General features: G+C 38.5%; 1 protein-coding gene across 1 annotated transcript in view; it reads left to right on the forward strand.

Annotated features, from left to right (window-relative positions):
- The window catches only part of LOC126471220 (histone-lysine N-methyltransferase trithorax), a 233252-nt gene that overhangs the window by 199604 nt on the left and 9110 nt on the right, over window positions 1–24538 (forward strand). The window contains exon 13 of the mRNA XM_050099344.1: window positions 4539–4851. Coding sequence (XP_049955301.1) covers window positions 4539–4851 — 313 coding nt within the window. The remainder of the gene's footprint in view (window positions 1–4538; window positions 4852–24538) is intronic.

A 24538-nucleotide genomic window follows, 5' to 3' on the forward strand; every position in this document is an offset into this window, starting at 1 on the left:
TGAGGAAAACGTTGACATACATTGGAAAAAAAACTGCCAACAATGGTTTTTTTTAGCCCATTCATCATTAGTTTTTACACATTGCTGAGTGTCGTGACCTCATTTTCTCATTCATTCTTATGTAGTTGAAACTTTAGACAGATGTCTCCTTTCACAGCGATCTTTGGCCTTTCTTAATATGACGTGAAGCTGCAGGCTGTTAATCTTCTTCGCTTGATCCAACCATCTGTTCGCTGCTCTCCCACGTGGTCTCCTGCTGTCAATTTTTCCCTGCACGTTGGTCTTCTCTAAATTATCCCCTTTCCTTCTCAAGATGTACCCAAGGAACTGAAGGTATCTTTGGCTGAGACGAGAAGATAACCTTCTTGTGATTTTAAATTCTTCTATTATTTGTTCTTTTTTGTGTCCACAATACATGTAGCATTTTCGCCAACACCACATCTCAAAGGCATCAATGCGGTTCTTATCACTACCTTTCACGGTCGAGATCTTGCATCCATATAAGAATACAGGAAACACCAATGCTTCTAACAAGCACATCTTCATTGTCTTGGATATTGCCCGATTCTGCCATATCTTAGTGAGTTTGACCATTGCGGCTCGGCCAGGAATGATTTGTCTTCTTATCTCTTTATCACACTTTCCTTTGCAATTGATCAGAGCGCCTAGGTATACATAATCACTCACTATCTCCAGATTCCTTAAGCATCCTGTAAGTTGATTTTGATCGATGCCTTGGTGATTTATAACCATTATTCCCCCCCCTCCCAATCCCTCCATGTTTATCTATAGGTCAAGGTGTAGACTAATATCTCTCACTCCTGATTACAAAGTTCTTCCTCACGTCCTGCTATGACCTGTAGTATCATCTGCAAAGTATAAATTGTTAATTTTTCCGCTGCCAATTGAAATCCCAACATCCCAGCCATCCAGCACTCTCCTGATTACACTCTCTGCATAGATATTGTATAGCTGAAGTGACAGTATGCAACCTTATCTGACGCTGTTAGTCACATCAAAAAATTTCCGAGTATTCACCATCTACGTTTATGGTTGCAGTACGAGGTGCATTCAAGTTCTAAGGCCTCCGATTTTTTTTCTCCGGACTGGAAAGAGATAGAAACATGCACATTGTTTTAAAATGAGGCCGCGTTCATTGTCAATATGTCCCAGAGATGGCAGCACCGTACCGCAGATGGAATTTTACCGCCAGCGGCGAGAATGAGAACTGTTTTAAATACTTAAAATGGTGACGTTTTCCTTACTTGAACAGCGTGCAATCATTCATTTTCTGAATTTGCGTGGTGTGAAACCAATTGAAATTCATCGACAGTTGAAGGAGACATGTGGTGATGGAGTTATGGATGTGTCGAAAGTGCGTTCGTGGGTGCAACAGTTTAATGAAGGCAGAACATCGTGTGTCAACAAACCGAAACAACCTCGGGCTCGCACAAGCCGGTCTGACGACATGATCGAGAAAGTGGAGAGAATTGTTTTGGGGGATCGCCGAATGACTGTTGAACAGATCGCCTCCAGAGTTGGCATATCTGTGGGTTCTGTGCACACAATCCTGCATGACGACCTGAAAATGCGAAAAGTGTCATCCAGGTGGGTGCCACGAATGCTGACGGATGACCACGTGGCTGCCCGTGTGGCATGTTGCCAAACAATGTTGACGTGCAACAACAGCATGAATGGGACTTTCTTTTCGTCGGTTGTGACAATGGATGAGATGTGGATGCCATTTTTCAATCCAGAAACAAAGCGCCAGGCAGCTCAATGGAAGCACACAGATTCACCGCCACCAAAAAAATTTCGGGTATCTACCAGTGCTGAATAAATGATGGTGTCCATGTTCTGGGACAGCGAGGGCGTAATCCTTACCCATTGCGTTCCAAAGGGCACTACGGTAACAGGTGCATCCTACAAAAATGTTTTGAAGAACAAATTCCTTCCTGCACTGCAACAAAAACGTCTGGGAAGGGCTGCGCGTGTGCTGTTTCACCAAGACAACGCACCCGCACATCGAGCTAACGTTACGCAACAGTTTCTTCGTGATAACAACTTTGAAGTGATTCCTCATGCTCCCTACTCACCTGACCTGGCTTCTAGTGACTTTTGGCTTTTTCCAACAATGAAAGACACTCTCCATGGCCACACATTCACCAGCCGTGCTGCTATTGCCTCAGCGATTTTCCAGTGGTCAAAACAGACTCCTAAAGAAGCCTTCGCCGCTGCCATGGAATCATGGCGTCAGCGTTGTGAAAAATGTGTACGTCTGCAGTGTGATTACATCGAGAAGTAACGCCAGTTTCATAGATTTCGGGTGAGTAGTTAATTAGAAAAAAAAATCGAAGGCCTTAGAACTTGAATGCACCTCATATGGCTATTATAAAGACCTCTTAGTAAGGATACCAGGTGTTTTGGAACCCCAGACTCGTTGAGCTAGACCATATATGCTTGATAATATTGAAATCGGGTGACTTGTTGACACGGGAGATGTGACAATTCATCCTCATGCTTAAAAACCAGTTCTGGATGATGCGAGCTGTGTAAAAAGGGATGCTGTCAACTTGGGACACAGCAACACCATTGAGGAGCAACCATTGTACCATGGGATGGACAAGCAATCCTTGGGAGTAATGTGGCCTTGTAGATTACCCACAGGGCCCATGCAGTACCACAATATGGCTGCTCAAATCATCACCGAACCTCTGCCATGTTTCACTTTTCGGATATAAACTCAGTTAGAAGTTAGAAACAGTGTGAAGCAAGACTCGTACAACCAAATGACTTTCTTCTGTTGCCCCATTGTCCAGGTTTTACAGCTTCAGCACGACGTTTTCCTGTTACATCCATTTGTGTCACTATGGAACTCCTTTAATTTTGTTTTGGTGCTGATATGGTTGATGAGTGTGACATTCAGTTCTGCAGCACTTTGCATGTGTTGTTCCCTTATTTTTTGTCACAATTCTCTTCAGTGGGTGTCTGTCACAATCACTCAGCACACACTTCTGTCTGCATTGTGACTTAGCAGATGATGATTTTCCACTTTCATAATGTGTGGTATAAATCTTCTATATGGCGACTCTCGAAATGTGAGACATTTCAGGTACCTGGTTACAGAATCATCCACCATACTAGCACCAACAATTTGCCCATGTTTGAATTCACTTAGCTCTGAAATAATGCACTCGCAACTACACAGTACACTGTTCTGAAAACGACTGACACTTGCAATGCATTGAGAACATTGCACAATGCTGTTCATGGTCAAATATAACAGCGAAACCTGAAGGCTTGATTGGTATCTGCATTTGCATTCAAGTGTGCTTTTCTCTTCGTGTTTCCATATTTTTGTCCAACCCTTGTATATTTCCGATAATTATGCACTATATAATACTTGTGTGAAGAAGCAAGTGTGTACGTAATCACATCTCTCTTCAGTCCCCCATAGAGCACTACATGCTCCTACTTGGAACTGTGATAGCTGCGATGAGTAGTGATGACACATCGGGATGTCAAAAGAGTGAAACAGATAAAGAATCTTTGCCCTCAATGACTATAGCTACTGAAATATGTTTTTATCCAGTCAGTATTTGTTTGAGCACAGCATCCAAAGGGTGCACTGACAAAGACTGAAAATCTCAAGTGTGTCCAACTTTGTCACAGCAGGTATGCGTAAAAGTTACAAGAGTTTAAAAAAATTTCTTCTGAGATATGCAGATGTGCATGGAGTGGGTTGATCCCTTCTTCAAACATGGGAATCATCTTTCTGAGACTGGTATTACTGTTTAATCTGGATATACTTATTCTTAGAGGTGGAATGCAACTGTTTTACTCTGTCTTTCATCTTTTTCTTCTTCTTCTTTCGAAAAATATTTTATTACCCTTTGAATTATTATTATTGCGTTCTTTCTTATTAACTTTTGTTCTGATAGGGGCAACACTATGCTTTGTATTACATGGTTTTTATATTTTCATGTGCTCTTTGATTCATGGTAGAAAGTTAATTGGTATTTTAAGATGCCAAGAATATTCCTGCCAGACAGCATGTGTAAATGTAATGTGTAATAAAATAACTGAAATAGTGAATTATTATTTGAATGTTGCAGAAACATGTTGCATTAAACTTTGAAATAAAGGATAGCAGTTAGAGTGCACTTATTGCTGGAAGAAGCGCCAAAAAGTGATAGACATTCGCAGAATGATAGATTGTGTGGTAACAGTGAGCTACTTTGCTTATTTGTATTTGCACATTGCATTAGAATTGCAGGCAAAGTTAATTCACAGTTTAGATTTTGTGTCTTGAAAATCATTCACTGTTCCATACAACCTTTCTGCATTTTATTCCTTTAGGATGATTAGATTCTGTGTTAAAGAATTCAGTTTGGAGTACTCTTGAGTTGAGTGTTGGATACAAAAATGAAGGGGGATATCATTGTTTTCATTTAGCCCACACCAGGACTTTGTAATTTACACATGATGTTATCATAATACAGTTTCATTTTTGAGTATTGAAATATCTTTAATTTCAGGCGTGCAACGAGCTCCAACCTGCCAATGGCTATGCGTTTCCGGCATTTGAAAGGAACAAACCCAAACAAAGCTGTTGGTGTTTACCAGTCCCATATTCATGGAAGAGGACTGTTTTGTCTTAGAGATATTGAATCTGGTGAGATGGTTATAGAGTATGCAGGTGAAGTCATTCGTTCAACTCTTACAGACAAGAGGGAGAAATTGTATGAATCTAAAGGCATCGGTTGCTACATGTTTAGAATTGATGATCAGTTAGTGGTGGATGCTACTATGCGTGGCAATGCAGCGAGGTTCATCAATCATTCCTGTGATGTAAGTAAAGTTTTCCAGTTTCATTTATTATATCTTTGTAAGCAATACGTATTGATGATTATAAAACCTTTTTATTTCTGTGTATCATTTAATACAGCTAAAATTTTGATATTGTCATACTTGTGGTCAAATAATGGTAAGAGATCTATTATTTCCAACAAATAAACTTACTTGCAACTATTCGCTGAAACAGGCATTGGATGTTAACATCAAGAACTGATTTCTTAATTTTCTATTTTAATTTTGTCTTCCCCTCCTCTCCACCCCTTCCTCCTCTTATGAGAGGTATAGGTAAAAATGAAGAGATGGTTGAATGTATTGATGGTAAGAGTGTGACAAAAGGACTTAACATTTACATATTTACACAAGTGGGCAGCATGCATTGTATATAGGGGATGGGGGTATAAGTATCAAGAAGTCATTTCTGAAAGTATTCGTATGGAGTGTAGCCATGTATGGAAGTGAAACATGGACGATAAATAGTTTGGACAAGAAGAGAATAGAAGCTTTCGAAATGTGGTGCTACAGAAGAATGCTGAAGATTAGATGGGTAGATCACATAACTAATGAGGAAGTATTGAATAGGATTGGGGAGAAGAGAAGTTTGTGGCACAACTTGACCAGAAGAAGGGATCGGTTGGTAGGACATGTTCTGAGGCATCAAGGGATCACCAATTTAGTATTGGAGGGCAGCGTGGAGGGTAAAAATCGTAGAGGGAGACCAAGAGATGAATACACTAAACAGATTCAGAAGGATGTAGGTTGCAGTAGGTACTGGGAGATGAAAAAGCTTGCACAGGATAGAGTTGCATGGAGAGCTGCATCAAACCAGTCTCAGGACTGAAGACCACAACAACAACATTGTAATGTAGACTACTAAAGTTTCAAAAGTGAGACACATTCGTAGGGTCACCCACCAGAGTTTATTGAACATCTTTGTGATGCTCTTGCATTGACTAAGTAGTTTTTTTGTCAAGAGAAACCAGTGGCTCTATCTAGACCTAGTTGTGGTGGCTATTGAATAATTCCTAAATGTGGTATGGAAAGCTCTGACAGAACGTAAATAATTGAGGAGTAAAGGAAACAACTCACCGAGTAGTGGAAGTGTTAAGTCCTCAACAGGCACACATTGCCATTGTGGATATTTTATGGATGTTGATCTATTCTCATTTGTACTTCTTTTTTTGTAAAATTCAATCAGCTGTATGTATTTTGGTTCTTTATGAATCCCTATGTATGTCAGAGAGCAAGCTCCTTCAACATTTAGATTTTAATAGAGATCCATCATCGTGGGTAGGTGGATTTGTAAACCTCTGTTTAATGGAAACTGAACAGGAGGCAGGTACCATGAACGATTTTCCAGTTTTTATAAACCTACAAGAAAGTTTGACATGTATAAAGTATTAGAGCATACTGAAAACTAAATACAGTGTTCTGGCCTCAGAAGTGGCTTAGAACCATGCCTCAACATGCACTGCGATAAGGAAAATACAAAATCACAAATTTCATTCTCTTCTTGTGGTCACAAATCAAATTGCTTCTCTCACACGAACATTTTCAAGCAATAAACAGCTTCGCCATCCATTTTCAATAATGGTTAACCCCTGCAGCATTGTAAATACTCCTCGAGATGGTACTTTGACAAATGAGATCACAGTTAATTCTAAAACTACACATGAATGGGTTTTCCAGTTCTCTTAATTCAAATATATTTATGTCTAAAATTTGAATTATAAGCACATAGACACACAGTGCATATTCACTTCACCCTCAGCTCTTCATGACTGCCTCTGCTAACTCAGAAGATCTTATCTGATTCAACTGTTTATTGATCAAGAACTCACTATCTTTTTCCATAGCAATGATTGTTGAAGTATTAGCATAATCTTTTTCCTCTTTGCTTGTGAGCTTCTGACAATCCTCCAGGATACTCTTATAGGTTCTTCCATTGTTGATGCAAAGTTTCCAATTTTGATACGAAGTTTTCCACCTTCTGTATCACAGTGTGTTGTTTTCCCAATAAATCACTTCCTGCACTACTAGTGTGGCCCTAAGATGCACAGTTAATTTACATATGCCCTAATTGCAGAGAAAAACGGTTGTTTGGCAGATGTCAGTTCACTTCCAATTATTTGAAGTGAGGAATATACAAGTAGACATATAACATGCTGTAAACAAATTAAAAAGATATTGTACTTGCTAATGACTGTTACTCTTGCTCAAAAGTTAAAACTAAGGAGATGGACCGGGTTGGTTCGTAAAACGACTTGAGTCAATCTGCCCTGTCTCTACCTGTTTTGAAATCACTGACCCCTCATGTCATCTGACCAATATCAGTGAAGGAAATTGAAGTAAACAATCTACCTACATTTAGGCAATTGATGAATTTATCATGAAGTTGATGGTATCTCCCCTCTCCCCCCCCCCCCCCCCCTTTATTTTGAAGTCCTAGGTGCCTGTCCCCTTTTCCTGGTGATCCCCAATTTACTGAAGCTTGTTTTTACATGGAACCGAACTAAAAAAGAGGGTACCCAAAAAATCATCAAAGATTTCAAACAGTGCCATATGAGACACAACTAGCTTAGATCTTTTGCATGTTACATTTATTGCATGTGTAATAAATTATTGAGAGCATGTGTAATGTTCCTTCAAAATCCTTTGCCTGCATATTGGTGATAACTGTATCTGACAGATCCCAAGAACTGCAATATGGCAGCCTTTTCTTTATGTGATTGTGTAGTTGATACCAACATTGTGGTATATGTCTGTAACAGTGTTGACATGTTGATCCTACCTGCTATTAACTGCATATGATATTAATGATTTATCGTTACATTTGACTAAAAACAATAACAAAATGATAAAGGAGCAAAATTACAGTGTTTGAGAATGAGAATGAACATTAATGGTATCTGCAAAGTGGAGGTCTTCCCAAGGGATTTCCAATATTGTGAATATTAGCCACTGTTTTTGTAAATCGTCTTTGAAAGAACAACCACACAAGAAAGATACAAACTGTAAAATTCAAATACAAGAAAAAAAACAAAATAATAATTTCATATTAAATGCATGCTAATATAATAATGACCAACCAGAGCTGCATGTTATATTTTATGTACTGCTACCAGTTTAAAGTGATGACTCATTCTCAGGCAACAGGTAGATACATAAAGCTATTGTCAGCACACATATATATACCGGGTGATCAAAAAGTCAGTGTAAATTTGAAAACTTAATAAACCATGGAATAATGTAGATAGAGAGGTAAAAATTGACACACATGCTTGGAATGACATGGGGTTTTATTAGAACAAAAAAAAGTTCACAAAATGTCCAACAGATGCGCTGGACAGCAAAACGTCAGTGACTGCGCGTGACAATCGTGTATAAAAGGATCTGTAATGAGAGAGAGAGAATCAGATGCACCAGCAGTCACAGCATGTTGACGTTACCTGAAAAGGCACTTTTAGTGAAGCTGCATTATCAGAATGGGGAATGTGCTAGTTCAGCGTTACGATCCTATCGCCATAGGAAGGGGATTTGAATGGGTCAAGGTCCGTTGACAAATGCAGCTGTGGCGAGAATGATTTCGTAGTTCGAAGCCACGGGTTGTCTAGATGATAGACCTCATAGTGGCACAAGGCGTAATGCTGCTGAGACAGTTCAGGAAGAAATGGAGACTGTAGCGGGTTCATCTATGCACAGGGAAGTCAGCACTCGTGCAGTCGCACGTCACACCGGCATTCCATACACTACTGTTTGGTTGGCACTTAGGCGTACCCTCTGATGCTATCCGTACAAAATCCATCGGCATCATGAACTGTTACCTGACGATTTAGTGAAGCGGAGGGCATTTGCGGTGTGGGCGTTTCAAAAGATGGCGGAAGATGACGATTGGGTGAGTAACGTGTTGTGGACTGACGAAGCTCATTTCACACTCCGAGGGTCTGTCAATGCCCACAACTGCAGAATTTGGGCTACCGAAAATCCTAGAACTGTTGTGGAAACTCCATTGCGTGACGAGAAAGTCACGGTATCGGTTCGATTTACCACATCTACCGTTATCGGGCCTTTTTTCTTCGAGGAAATGTGTGATTCTGGTTTCGTAACTGCTACTGTGACGGGTGAGAGGTACGCCGATATGTTATAGAATCGCATCATCCCCAGCCTGGCTGATAAACACCTGCTGGAACGTACGATGTTCATGCAGGATGGTGCTCCACCCCATATTGCTATACGTGTGAAAGATCTCTTGCACGCATAGTTTGGTGATGGTCGTTTGCTCAGCTGCCACTTTCGTCATACTTGGCCTCCCAGGTCCCCAGACCTCAGTCCGTGCGATTATTGGCTTTGGGGTTACCTGAAGGTGCAGGTGCAAGTGCAAGTGTATCGTGATCGACCGACATCTCTAGGGATGCTGAAAGACAACATCAGAAACTAGTGCCTCACCATAACTCCGGACATGCTTTACAGTGCTGTTAACAACATTATTCCTCGACTACAGCTATTGTTGAGGAATGATGGTGGACATATTGAGCATTCCTGTGAAGAACATCATCTTTGCTTTGTCTTACTTTGTTATGCTAATTATTACTATTCTGATCAGATGAAGCGCCATCTGTCGGACATTTTTTGAACTTTTGTATTTTTTTTTTTTTTTTTTGGTTCTAATAAAAACCCCATGTCATTCCAAGCATCTGTGTCAATTTGTACCTCCCTATCTACATTATTCCGTGATTTATTCAGTTTTCAAATTTATACTGACTTTTTGATCACCCGGTGTGTGTGTGTGTGTGTGTGTGTGTGTGTGTGTGTGTGTGTGTTAATTTTTTAATCTGTTAAATGTCGTTTTTCATATTTGATCTACTTTTGTTTTGTCATGTTCGTGCATGGTTGTTACATTATCAATTTTTGTGGCAGAGACATGGTTTGGTATTAAGTTATATCTTTGATGAAAATCAATTTATGTTGTGTGTAAAACATAGGATTGTATGTTTTTCTGAATTATCTGCCACTGATCTTATTAATGAAACCTGTGGATTTGTTGCTTATGTGGTTCTTTTCCATTGTTGGTAACTTTGCTGTATCTATAACAATATGCCAATTTTATTTGCTGTATCTAATGATAATTTACTATGGGCAGTTAGGATTTAATACTAACATCATTAAATGTTGGAGTTATGTTGTAACTTTGTCCTCTTTGGAATAATTCTACTTCATTAGTTTCAAAATTTGTCAATAAGAATGATCAGTCTTTCATAAAACTTAAAATTACAATCAAACAATGCTACAGCAATAAAAGCAGTGAAATTGTAATAATGCATAAAGAAGACAATGAAATTGAGATAATGCATAAAGAAGACTTTTTTGTGTAAAAATAATTTTTCAGAGTTAATAACATTGTGAGATTAGAGAGAGACCGTACAAATTTCAGACATGTATTAAACAAGCAATTAAGAAATGTGATTTTCTACGTTCTAGCAAGGAAATGAGTTGTATAGCAGTGAATCCACAAGCACCTAAACTAAGAACACAGTCTAAAATACACAAATAGGAGATTTCTCTGAGGCCTGTTGTAAATTACATAAATAATCCAGCATACTTACTAAAATCTAAATCAGTTGCCTAACTAATAATACACACATACAAAGAAATGTACAGATAAAAACACCATGGACCTAATAAATCAGATTAAAGATACAAAAGGATTAGTAAGTGGCAATTTCATCTCATTAAATGTCACTAATCTGCACACAAATATGCAAATTATTGGCGCTATATACATAATAAGAAATAACCTATTACAATTTCGCAAGAGTAGCCAGCCAGAAATATATAAACTGATCAGTGTGCTATCACACAGTTATTTCACTTCCCAAAGAGAGACATACAGGGTGATAACTAAACTTAAACTTTCAAAACACTGTAGAAATAACACCACTGGTCAGAATGATGTCAAATTGCAATGGAATATTATTGGCAAAGGGGGAAAACGTATGGATCGGAGAAGGGGGCCAACATATGGCAGAAGAAAAAAAATAATGTGAAAATTTATAGGTGGCGCTGTATGTGTCAGAATACGTAAATGGAAACACCTGTCATGCGCATGACCCATTGAAATTCGTATAAACATGCCGGATACATGGCTTACCCTCCTTTTGCATCTGCAACATGTGCCACGACTGTCTCAAAGCAGGATCGCACTCTGCTTTTAAAGCTCGTTACAAGAATGATGACTATGCACATGTCTCTCTGCGGAAGTTCAGGACACTGAAGGGTTTGAAAAAAGGCATTGGTCCGATGACTGCTGTGGGTCTGGAGAAAATGATTTGGAAATTCAAAAGGATGGGTTCTTTTGGTGTGCAACCTGGTAGAGGGAGGAAATGAATTGATTCAATCTCAGTTAAAGCAGTGGCCACAGCAATGCAGGAGTCGTCGTGGTGTGCAAACGTGTAGCATACGGAGAATTGCCCAAACATTGGACATACCTGTGAGCATGGTGCGTAAAATCGTATGAAACATCCTTCTTTGCTATCCATTCAAAATTATCCATATGCACGAGTTGCTCCCTGTTAACCTGCCAGCAAGAGAGACCTTTGCTTTAGAATTTCTTGCTCGTATGTAAATGGAAAATGATTGGCCGTGGAAGATTTTGTGGACAGATGAAGCCCGCTTCCATCTGACAGGATATGTTGATACACAGAATTGTCAAATATGGGCAACAGAAAATCCATGCGCAAATCAACCAGTACCACTTCATCCTGAAAAGGTCACTGTGTGGTACTGGTTTATGACATCATTTATCATAGGGCCATATTTTTTCGAAGAGACAATTGCTTCCAGACCTTTTACCTGTACCGTCAGTGGTGAGTGCTATGAGAGTCTTTTGCACAACCACATCATTCCAGCTCTCTAGCAGCATGGATGTGTGGATGGGATTATTTTTATGCAAGATGGTGCACCTCCACACATTGCAAATCCAGTAAAGCAGATGCTGAAGCGTCGTTTCGGAAATGCTAGAATTATCAGCCACCATTTCCCTACAGCCTGGCCGTCTCAATCACCTGATGTTAATCCTTGTGACTTCTGGCTGTGGGGCTGCCTGAAAGACGTTGTGTTCAGTGTTCCGATTGCAAACTTAGCTGCATTCCAGGCACACATTCATCTACATCTACATCCATACTCCGCAAGCCACCTGACGGTGTGTGGCGGAGGGTACCCTGAGTACCTCTATCGGTTCTCCCTTCTATTCCAGTCTCGTATTGTTCGTGGAAAGAGGGATTGTCGGTATGCTTCTGTGTGGGCTCTAATCTCTCTGATTTTATCCTCATGGTCTCTTCGCGAGATATACGTAGGAGGGAGCAATATACTGCTTGACTCTTCGGTGAAGGTATGTTCTCGAAACTTTAACAAAAGCCTGTACCGAGCTACTGAGCGTCTCTCCTGCAGAGTCTTCCACTGGAGTTTATCTATCATCTCCGTAATGCTTTCGCGATTACTAAATAATCCAGTATCGAAGAGCGCTGCTCTCCGTTGGATCTTCTCTATCTCTTCTATCAACCCTATCTGGTGCGGATCCTACACTGCTGAGCAGTATTCAGGCAGTGGGCGAACAAGCATACTGTAACCTACTTCCTTTGTTTTCGGATTGCATTTCCTTAGGATTCTTCCAATGAATCTCAGTCTGGCATCTGCTTTACTGACAGTCAACTTTATATGATCATTCCATTTTAAATCACTCCTAATGCCTAGTCCCAGATAATTTATGGTATTAACTGCTTCCAGTTGCTGACCCGCTATTTTGTAGCTAAATGGTAAGGGATCTATCTTTCTATGTATTTGCAGCATATTACACTTGTCTACATTGAGATTCAATTGCCATTCCCTGCACCACGCGTCAATTCGCTGCAGATCCTCCTGCATTTCAGTACAATTTCCCATTGTTACAATCTCTCGATACACCACAGCATCATCTGCAAAAAGCCTCAGTGAACTTCCGATGTCATCCACAAGGTCATTTATGTATATTGTGAATAGCAACGGTCTTACGACACTCCCCTGCGACACACCTGAAATCACTCTTACTTCGGAAGACTTCTCTCCATTGAGAATGACATGCTGCGTTCTGTTATCTAGGATCTCTTCAATCCAATCACACAATTGGTCTGATAGTCCATATGCTCTTACTTTGTTCATTAAACGACTGTGGGGAACTGTATCGAACGCCTTGCGGAAGTCAAGAAACACGGCATCTACCTGTGAACCCGTGTCTATGGCCCTCTTGAGTCTCGTGTACGAATAGTCCGAGCTGGGTTTCACACGACCGTCTTTTTCGAAACCCATGCCGATTCGTACAGAGTAGATTTCTAGTCTCCAGAAAAGTCATTATACTTGAACATAATACGTGTTCCAAAATTCTACAACTGATCGACGTTAGAGATATAGGTCTATAGTTCTGCACATCTGTTCGACGTCCCTTCTTGAAAACGGGGATGACCTGTGCCCTTTCCCAATCCTTTGGAATGCTACGCTCTTCTAGAGACCTACGGTACACCGCTGCAAGAAGGGGGGCAAGTTCCTTCGCGTACTCTGTGTAAAATCGAACTGGTATCCCATCAGGTCCAGCGGCCTTTCCTCTTTTGAGCGATTTTAATTGTTTCTCTATCCCTCTGTCATCTATTTCGTTATCTACCATTTTGTCATCTGTGCAACAATCTAGAGAAGAAACTACAGTGCAGTCTTCCTCTGTGAAACAGCTTTGGTAAAAGACATTTAGTATTTCGGCCTTTAGTCTGTCATCCTCTGTTTCAGTATCATTTTGGTCACAGAGTGTCTGGACATTTTGTTTTGATCCACCTACCGCTTTGATATAAAACCAAAATTTCTTAGGATTTTCTGCCAAGTCAGTACATAGAACTTTACTTTCGAATTCATTGAATGCCTCTCACATAGCCCTCCTCACACTACGTTTCGCTTCGCGTAATTTTTGTTTGTCTGCAAGGCTTTGGCTGTGTTTATGTTTGCTGTGAAGTTCCCTTTGCTTCCGCAGCAGTTTTCTAACTCGGTTGTTGTACCATGGTGGCTCTTTTCCATCTCTTATGATCTTGCTTGGCACATACTCATCTAACGCATATTGTACTATGGTTTTGAACTTAGTCCACTGATCCTCAACACTATCTGTACTTGAGACAAAACTTTTGTGTTGAGCTGTCAGGTACTCTGTAATCTGCTTTTTGTCACTTTTGCTAAACAGAAAAATCTTCCTACCTTTTTTAATATTTCTATTTACGGCTGAAATCATCGATGCAGTAACCACTTTATGATTGCTGATTCTCTGTTCTGGGTTAACTGTTTCAAATAGTTCGGGTGTTTTTGTCACCAGAAGGTCTAATATGTTATCGCCACGATTCGGTTCTCTGTTTAACTCTTCAAGGTAGTTTTCAGATAAAGCACTTTAAAAAATTTCACTGGATTCTTTGTCCGTGCCACCCGTTATGAACGTTTGAGTCTCCCAGTCTATATCCGGCAAATTAAAATCTCCACCCAGAACTATAACATGGTGGGGAAATCTACACAAAATATTTTCCAAATTATCCTTCAGTCACAATAGCTTTGCTATAAACATGCCTCCCCCTTCACTGTCCAGCCTGTCTCTGCAGTATACATTCCAATCTGAGTTTAGGATTTCATTACATTGCTAACACATTCTGAACCTCACCTCGGAAATACTTCAATTAGTTGTGGAACATGCTGTTTCTTGATTTCAACTTGTTGCAGAAAACAGTGGACAACATAGTGAACATGTTTTGCGCCAGTCACACATAAATTAATGATTCGATCTGATTTTGATTGATGCTTTTTATGCCGGTTTTGGCCTCAGGACAGTTAAAAACCAATGAGATTTATGATTTTTATGCAGTTTTTGGTCTCAGGATGATTAAAAACCGATTTTTCCCATCCAATGTGATATGACCTTCCCGTGGTATATGGGCTTACGAACATACGAACATACGAACATACAACTTAGGCATTGTTGTATGATTCATTTGTCACTTGTAGTCAACCACTATTAAATTATGATGCTTACAGTGCCATGTATTGCTGCATTTTGTAACTATTTATTTTTCTTCTGTCGTACGTTTTCCCCCTTCTCCGATAATATTCCGTTGCAATTTGACGCCATTCTGATCAGTGGTGTTAACACTATCTCACCTGTACACCCATGCACACTGAGTAGTGCAGTTTGTTTAATGCCGAACATACAACTTAGGCATTGTTGTATGATTCATTTGTCACTTGTAGTCAACCACTATTAAATTATGATGCTTACAGTGCCATGTATTGCTGCATTTTGTAACTATTTATTTTTCTTCTGTCGTACGTTTTCCCCCTTCTCCGATAATATTCCGTTGCAATTTGACGCCATTCTGATCAGTGGTGTTATTTGTACAGCAGTTTGAAAGTTTAACTTTAATTGTAATCGCCCTGTACGTGGTCATGGGTAGCTGCCTTGCAGGAACCCAGGCAAATATTTTTAGATTAATGGGAAAGTAAATTTTTCTGTGAATAAATCCAATGGGCAGATAATGTCATTTATCATTGTCATGATGTTGATGATACACTCATTCTATTTCTTGGAAATCATGACAAAATTTAACTAATTTCACCAACAAATTAATAAAATGCATAACAGCATCAAATTTACCATTGGATATGAAACTGGCAAGAACACAAACTTCTTAGATATAAAAATAGCTAACGATAATGGTGACCATAAATTTGCAACATGTTGTAAACCACCAACAAATGACTATAATTCATCATGTGACCCACCAGCACATAAAACAGCACAACAGCTATGATTCTAATATACTCCATGTACAGAAAGAAAACCAGTGACCATAAATTTGCAACATGTTGTAAACCACCAACAAATGACTATAATTCATCATGTGACCCACCAGCACATAAAACAGCACAACAGCTATGATTCTAATATACTCCATGTACAGAAAGAAAACCAGGGCCAAATGTGCAACAAAAATGAAGAAATTACTGTAGCAAAAGTAGAAGGAAAAAAGAAAGAAAAAATTGTGATGCCTCCATGTATGGGAAATATTTCTCAAAAAATAAGTAAAACCTTCTGTACTACTTATGTTAAAATTAGCATCTGCACAGAGAATAAACAAGGAATGAAGATAACGGACAAAACTCAAAAACATGACCAATCAAAATTATGCAAAGACCACTCAAAAGTATATAAAATTAAGTGCAGTGACTGTGATGTATTCCAAATGGGATAAACAGGATGAAAATTTACAACATACAAAGAACATATAACCAAAATCATAAACAACATCTCCACTTGTAGTACACATCTACGAGAAAAACTACACTCTGCAGTAGACATAGTGCTTATGTCTACTGCAGAGTGTTCCAGTCTTCATAGAGCAGAAAAAGAAAGCTACATGAGCATCTTGGCAAAAATTCCAAATAACACCTAAAACAAACAAACAGAATTCAGAAATAATAAATATATTAAGAACTTAGACAAAATTCTTATTGGTGACAAATAATTCAGAACAAAAGACAATCCTGTATTTTACATACAATATAAATTGATTTTTATTAAAGATGTAAATTTAATAGCAAACTATATTTTTGACACACGAATGGTTAATGTAACAACTATGCACAAGTATCACAAAATAAAAGATCATATTTGAAAAATAATATTTAAGATCTTATTACCTAAGTAAGAACTTGCAATACAACCATATGTACATAGATGTATGAGCTAACAATAGCTTGAGTGTATCTAGGTACTCTTTGAGAGTGAGCCAGTACTCAAAACCAGTAAAAAAAACTGAGCTCTGGTGCTCCTTTATGATATATAAATCTATACTACATTTCATACAGTTTTTTGAGGATGTAAAACAGCATACACAAAAAAGTATTCAAAATAAATTTTCTTGGCATAGCACTGACAAACAAAAATGGTAAGATAGTGTTTCAGTTTGTGCAGGAAACAAACAGACATAATATTATGCTTCACATTGACATACATCTGCTGCTTTAAAAAGCGTCTTTTCTGGACTTTTCCATGTGTTAAAGACTTCATGAATGTGCAACCATGTTACTGCTGCATATTTTATCAGGTAATCTTCCAGTCGTTTCTTATCTCTCTGAATCCAGAAAAGAACTTCCTCAGTCCATCTATCACGCATTCCTTTAACTACATGTCTTTCCAGCCACTTCATTCTTATAACGGTCCAAATTACGTCTTCTGCTCCAGTCCCCTCTGAGTGAGACGGTGCAAGAGTTAGACACTGGACTCGTATTTGGGGGAAATCCTCATACAGCCGGGGTGGCCACCCTTTTTGGCAGGTGTGCCAAATTTTTGAAAGGGAATTTCCTCGCAGGCTGCATTACCAGTTTTTGTTGTATGAACCAAAACAACTAAGAAATATTAATTTACTTTTTAAAGAAAATAAAACAAATCTGAGGAAAGAACATTTATTATAAAATTTAATGAAATACATTGTTAGTGGGATGTCTGGCTTTGACTGACTAAACTGAGCAAGCCAGTGTTGATTGGTACATGCAAGCAATTTTTCAGATGGACATCAGTAATTCGTGTTCTCATTTGTGATTTGGTGTAATTCATCCAACTAAAAAGCTGTTCACACTCATAAGCGTTTCCAAATAATCAAATTATTTTTAAAGCATGTTTGTAAAATGCTGACTATTTCTAATTGTCCAAATATGTTTTATAGAACTCTTCCAAAGCAACTTGATAAAATTTCTCTTTTAACTGTGCATCACATCATATCGCATTTCGCAGCATTTGCAAAAGCCTCTGTGAACTCATTTCTATGGAGAATGGCATAGAAAGTATAGAAAAATAGCAGACGATGTTTCGTAAAATTTTGAAATCAGTGTTTGAATTCATGTTTTAAATCAGATATCAAAAAGCATATTTAACCACTGCCGGCTGTTTGACATACGATTGCTTTGACAGTGTAGGAAAATGGGTGAAGTTTTTTGTTTGTAATTGTTGTTCCCGAAACCCAAGTTTCATTTTGAATGTGAAAATAAAATCATCCAGGACATTATTCGGTTGATCTTTCCTTGGAGTTGAGCATTAACATCATTTAGGTGGCTAGTTATATCGAACAAGACCGCAAGTCGGAAAGCCATTCTTTATCTTCGAACTCTAGGAGCCTCATTGACTTGCTTTCAAAGAGGATTGTATTTCTTGCTTCAAATCAAACACTCATTTCTACATTTTTGCACTGTTTAGCCATCTTACTTCTGTATAATATGAAATGTTATCATGCTCTGCATCTGAGCACCATGTATTTTTAGCCCCAATAGGTTCTTAAGTTTTAACAAAAAGTTACCTAATGTCGATATAACTGCTTCCAACAATTCTCTTTGCTTCATCGTATCCTCAAGTGGATACAATTCTGCTAATTCTTCTGTTTTATTAAAACAGGCATCAACACCTCTGACATAAATCACCACTTGGGCAGTATCTGCCATATCTGTGCATTCATCAAAAGCTAGAGAATAAGGTATAAACTCAGATGCACCATTTTTTAAATTATCTCAGTTTTGTCTTCCAATGTCGTCCACACTTCTAGCATCTAGTAATAGTTTGACGAGGCAGGCGTATTTCTTATAAATACTTTTTCTTTCCTGGAGACACAATTTCAGCGAGTATTCCTTAACCATTTTGCCTTCTGAATATGGCTTTGATTTCTTTTCCAGTATTAGAGCTACTGCATAACTCACTTTTACATAGCAAGTTGACTCTGAATTCGCCCTTGTAAGTATCTGCTGTTGAGTAGAAAGTTTCTTGTTTAAGTCATTTACCTGGTCTTGTCGAAATTGTCTTACCAAATGTAACTGCATGTTTAGTCTCATAATGCCATTGGATATTATATTCTTTTGGAACTGAGACACATTCATTACATGTCAGACGTATGGGTTTTGTTTTATATTCCTCAAAAAAATAGTTTGCAGTACACTTGTCTTGAAAAGTTCTCAACTCTCTGCAATTTTCCTTTTCTTAGGTCCTATTTGTTTATTAGTTGACATCATATGAAGTTTACTTCTTGAACTGAAACAGACATTTTTTTACCATAAGTCTGAAACTGACAAAGAGACAACACAGGAATCAGAGTTTGGTAATTTTTTTATATGTACGGTACCTGACATTCAGAATCAAATATCAATTACCTAAAGTAGTTCGATGAAACTCTCAGAAATTCCTACAAAATCTTCTTTAAAGTTCCCTGAAGTTGAAGTTGTTTATCACTATAAAGCAAGTGGACAGTTTTGTTGGGCTTTGTGGCTCTGTGGTAGGATGCCCAACTGCCACATGGCTGGCCTTCGATTCCCAGTTGTGTTAAATACTGAAAGATAGATTTGTGTTCCACAGGCATTTATATGAAGTGTAGGGTACATAACAATGGAAAAAAAATAATTTGAAACGTTTTTCTTTTTTTGAAACAAATTTATTTATAAAGGATTGGTGATTGGGGATTTATATCTACAATGAAAACTGGATTTTTGTGTTTGATTTGTAATTATAAATAAAAAGACATGTATTTTTCATAAAAATGAAAATTAAATATGTGCTAATTAACATATATTTATATGACATAGTTATTCGAATTGAACAGAAAAAACTAAAGTAGTAATTACTGCAACTAGGCTCAAACCAGCAATGCACAATTACCTCTCGAGCAGTACTCTTTTTCATTTTTTTCCAATCTTTATGTATTTCACGCTTCACAGAAGTGGTTGTAGAGCATGCAACTATGTTTGAAAATATAAATCAACTATGTACATACGCTAATTCTGGCCCTCCACATGGAAGGCTGTCATTCTACCACAGAGCCACACTGCTTGTCGAGTTATCGGTCTTTCATTTGAGTATCATCCGCACTTGGGAAACTTCATAGTCTTCTCTCTTGAGATTTTTGAGAGTAATATTCAACTGCTGTAGGAGGCAATTGATATTTTAGTTCTGAACATCATGTATTGTAAATATAAAAAGTTACATATGCTTCACTAAACTTAGCAGTCTTACTTTAAAATTTCGACCCCCATTTCAATTTCTTTTTTATGATTGTTTCTTAAAACTATTATACATTTCAAATCGATAACATTATTATTAGTTGCTGTAAGTAAGAGAGAAAGGCAAGTGGCTGAAGTTGCGCTAGATGGTCCCTTTTCTACCTTCGTAAGGCGGAATCCTCAAAAGTCATCAATAAAAATGGATTTTACAATTATTTATTTATTTTATACTACTAGAATAAAAAGAAGGTACTGAGGCAGAAACCATTGCTAATGTCGATTGGTGTACCTGCTCACCATAATTGAAAGCATAAAATAAATGCTAGCATACTAAAATTAAAGGCGAGCATTGCAAATTATCTATAAAAATATGAAAGTTGGCTTTATGTACGTGAAGTGATGGTAGGTCTATTGCGATCAAATATGCACCAAGTATACACATGAAGGGCTATCTTTATGGCCAGTAGTATTGCGAGTTAGCAGTAAAATTAAATATGGAATGTATTGACTACTTCTGGCACTTGTTTAACCTGCACTGTGCAAGAAACGTATCCAGTTGTGCAGTCCGTACTGCTCTGAACTTTTTTGGAGGTTTCACGTGAAATAGAAGTAAATTTTTCTTTCACAGGAAACAGCTCCACGGACCAAAAATTTGGGCCACATTTGGCCTGCGGGCTGCTGGTTTGCTACCCCTGCTCATGTGGCATCCCCAAATCACTTGAATCATTTGAATGTCAGCACATTTCCTATGAAAGGGCATGATCAATTTCGTTGCCTCTCTTTCAACAATCCAACTATGTGGTTTTCTTCGTACCTTCATTAGATTTTCACACCTCAATTGGCATTACATGCACAAAGTCATTATTCTCTTCATTAACTATCTGTTTTCTTACCTGTTTCATAACACTCTGAAAACATATAAGAAAAGGTGAGATGCTTCTATAATTTTCTTTCTGTTTTTAGTGTGTGATCTGCCATATTTCCTGATGAATTGTGGTGTCTACCCAGAATGAATAGCTCTTCTCATTTCTTCATACTGTTATACTTTTCTGTTGTTTCTCATACATTGTTTTCATTATTTTCCTCACATCCTCTAAAAGATATGCAAATGTAGTTTTGTTACATACTGTTAGTAACAAAACATACATTTGGCTAAAATTGCCAGAGTTACTTGGTGCTACAAGTGAGCATAAATGTACATACTACGAGAGCGTGCTGAAAAGTAATGCCTCAAAATTTTTTATGTGAGAGCCCTTGAAGTTTTTAAATAAAACAAATGTCATTAACATTCTACATCTTTATTCTTCATGCTATGTATTTATTGTTCAGCATAGTCACCCTGCTGATGAACACATTTTTCCCAATGAGAGACCAAGTTTCTTAATATCATCGCTGTAGAATGTTTGACTTTAATTAGGGAGCCACAACCTCACCTTTGCTTGCACTTTATCACCATCAAAGTGAAGCCCTCAAAGATGTCCTTTAAGTTTTGGAAACAGATTACAATTGGATGGGGGCCAAGTCAGGACTGTGTGGAGGATTATGATGATGACAGTGAACCCAAGACTTTGGATTATTGCAGCTATCACAGCACTTGGGTGTGTGGTCTGGCATTATCTTGCTGAAGGAGGGGATGCTCCATGTGCAAATAAACTCTCCCAATCCGAAACTTGATTATAGCATGGTGTTTCTTGTGCACAGACATAGTTATGTTACATGCTACAATTTGGAGCCCTCTAGCGGCAGAGGGTTGCAAACATGTAGACATGAAGAATAAAGATGTAGAATGTTAATAACATTTGTTTTATGTACAAAGCTTCAAGAGTTTTCACATAAAAAATGCAGAGCGAAGGCATTGCTTTTCAGGATGCCCTCATACAAATTCCAGACTAGTGAGGATACATCTTAATAAAAATAAGCAATTAAGTAAAATACAAATTGTATTTCTTTTTAGTTGAACAAGACCATAGTCTCAAAATATTAAGATATAGATTCCTGTCATGCTAGTGGAATGGAAGAAGTGCCTGTTTGTGCATGTCCATGGACGATGAGATAATTAATGTCTAACGTATTTCGGAAGTAATAAGAATGCCAGTGCAATAGTAAGAAAATTCAGACTTCCACAGTTGTCAATATCCATTGTTAAATTTCATAAACTGTTTGATAACTGTTGTATCCCAACCTCCCCCCCCCCCCCCCCCCCCCCCTCCGCTCCTCCCCTCCCCTCAAGGATTGTATTCAGTATCGCTGTGGGCTTGTAATTCATATACGGCACTCAGGTCTGGAAAAAGAATCCGTATTGGTTTATTTACCGATGGGAATTATGTGGCGAGGATTACCAGGGGACAGGAAAAGATAACTCTTAATTGCTCCAGACTCATCTTGGAGGTAAACGCAAAATTCAAAGCTAAAGGAAATAAGCCATTCAGCATCTTCTCTAGATGGTGGGCCGAAATGGAAGACAGAGTTTTTTTAGTTACAGCTCTGAGAGCCCTCTACCTCGCAGGTCGGGTCTTCCTGCAATGTGATTTGATTGGCAAGGCGGCTTTGGTGGTGGTGGTGATTCACCCTGAACTGACTTGAACTGGTTGATTGCTGTCACATCAGCTGAAAGGTATCAGACAAGAATGGTGGCCTCTGTAAATTTTGAATAATAAAAATTACTCACATTTGAAGTGTGATGGGCACCTTGTACATCTCCACCCCTGTCCGTGAAAGAGTTCACTACACGTAACTCAGACAATCTCTATGAGCCTTATAGCCGGTAACAATATTTGGTTTTCATTTATCAATTCAGTAGAACAGATAACATTTTTGATACAGTGGTCGTATATAAAATTATGTACTTGATATAAGAGAGATACAGGTCTCAGCCGCAATTGGGCATAGAATTAAATTCAGTGGCAACAAGAGAAAATTTGTGCCGGAGTGGGACTCGAACCCAGAATTCTCGCTTTATGCTAGTAATCACCTTGACCGCTTCAGCTATCTGGACACACTTCCCCTGCAGCCCAAATTCTTAACTTTTCACACACACACACACACACACACACACACACACACACACACACAAAATCTACCATCTATTGTCCTCATTGCATGCCCCTTTAACTGATTCCTGTAGGAGTTCAGACATAGTGTGCAACCACACTGAGGTTATCATTACTATCAAGGTGTCTGTTCTGTCAGATACGTCCAACAGAAGACTACACATACAATAATATAGCCTTTGTTTTAATGACTGCCACCCGAGCTCACTTAATCATATCCACAACACTCTCCCCCCTATTTAGTGATAAACGAGCTACCCTTCTTTGATCGTTTTCAACATTCTCCATCAATCCTTGTCAAACATCACTACCTTTTTTGGTTCCCTCCACAGTCATTCGGACATCCCATTGAAAGCTTCCCCAGCAGAATTCAAGCCGACACAAAGGTGAAGTGTGATCACACCTTAAACTAATGTCCTCTAATAGGTGTCTGAACACTTAACAAATACTAGTGAACTGCCCCACAGTAACCATAGTGGTTCACTATCAGCATTCACATGCACCATAGTGAACCTTTGGATACTTAGGCTTCCATATTTTCTGTATGCTTGCTTATCTGCGGCTGTTGGCAGGAAATGAAATGAATGAGGGCATGCTGACAAGTAATGCCTCTGCATTTTTTATGTGAAAACTCGTAAAGCTTGTTAATTAAAACAAATGTTATTTAACATTCTAAATCTTTATTCTTCATGTCAACATACTTATTTCTCAACGTACTCACCGTGGTGATGAACACATTTTCCCCAGTGAGACACGAGTTTCTTGATTTTGACACTGTAGAATGTTTGACATTGTTGCTGGAGCCACAATCTCACCTCTGATTGCACAGTTTCATCACTGTTAAAGTGAGGTCTTCAAGATGAAAACAGATGAAAATTGAATGGGGCCAAGTTGGGGCTGTATGGAGGATGATCTATGACAGTGAACTCAAGGCGTCGGATTGTTACAGATGTTGCAGCACTCGTGTGTGTGGTCTGGCATTGTCATGCTGAAGGAGAGGGTTCTCCATGTGGGACTGAACACTTCGAATTAAAACTCAATTACAGCACATTGTTTCCCATGCATGGTCATAGTTGTTACACGCTACAATTCGGAGTCCTCTTGCGGCAGGGGGTTGCATATATGTAGACATGGAGAATAAAGATGTAGAATGTTAATAACGTTAGTTTTATTTATAAAAAAAAACTAGGCATTACTTTTCAGCATGCCCTTGTACATAGGTTATGTTTGCAACAGGGTGTTTGCTTTTTAAATCATCAGTGATGTAATCTTGTGCCATTCATATGATTTTTGTTTAGAGTATAAGTCACTTGAGACACATTCTGCAGCTTCTTGCATCCTTTGACGTAACAATAACAAGATAATTTTGTGTGCAACATAGTGTCTGATATATAGCGCCTAACGAAAAAAAGTGAAGCACGCAGACGACATTGTCGGATGTCGACATACAGTTGCACCCCATTAGGGTATGTGTAAATGATTTGAGTTGCAATTCTCTAAGGCAGGTAGAGTGACCATCAGAGTGGATTAGTGTTCAGTGTTTTACTAGG

The sequence above is a fragment of the Schistocerca serialis genome, chromosome 3, assembly GCF_023864345.2.
Source record: "Schistocerca serialis cubense isolate TAMUIC-IGC-003099 chromosome 3, iqSchSeri2.2, whole genome shotgun sequence".
Classification (NCBI taxonomy): Eukaryota; Metazoa; Arthropoda; class Insecta; order Orthoptera; family Acrididae; genus Schistocerca; species Schistocerca serialis.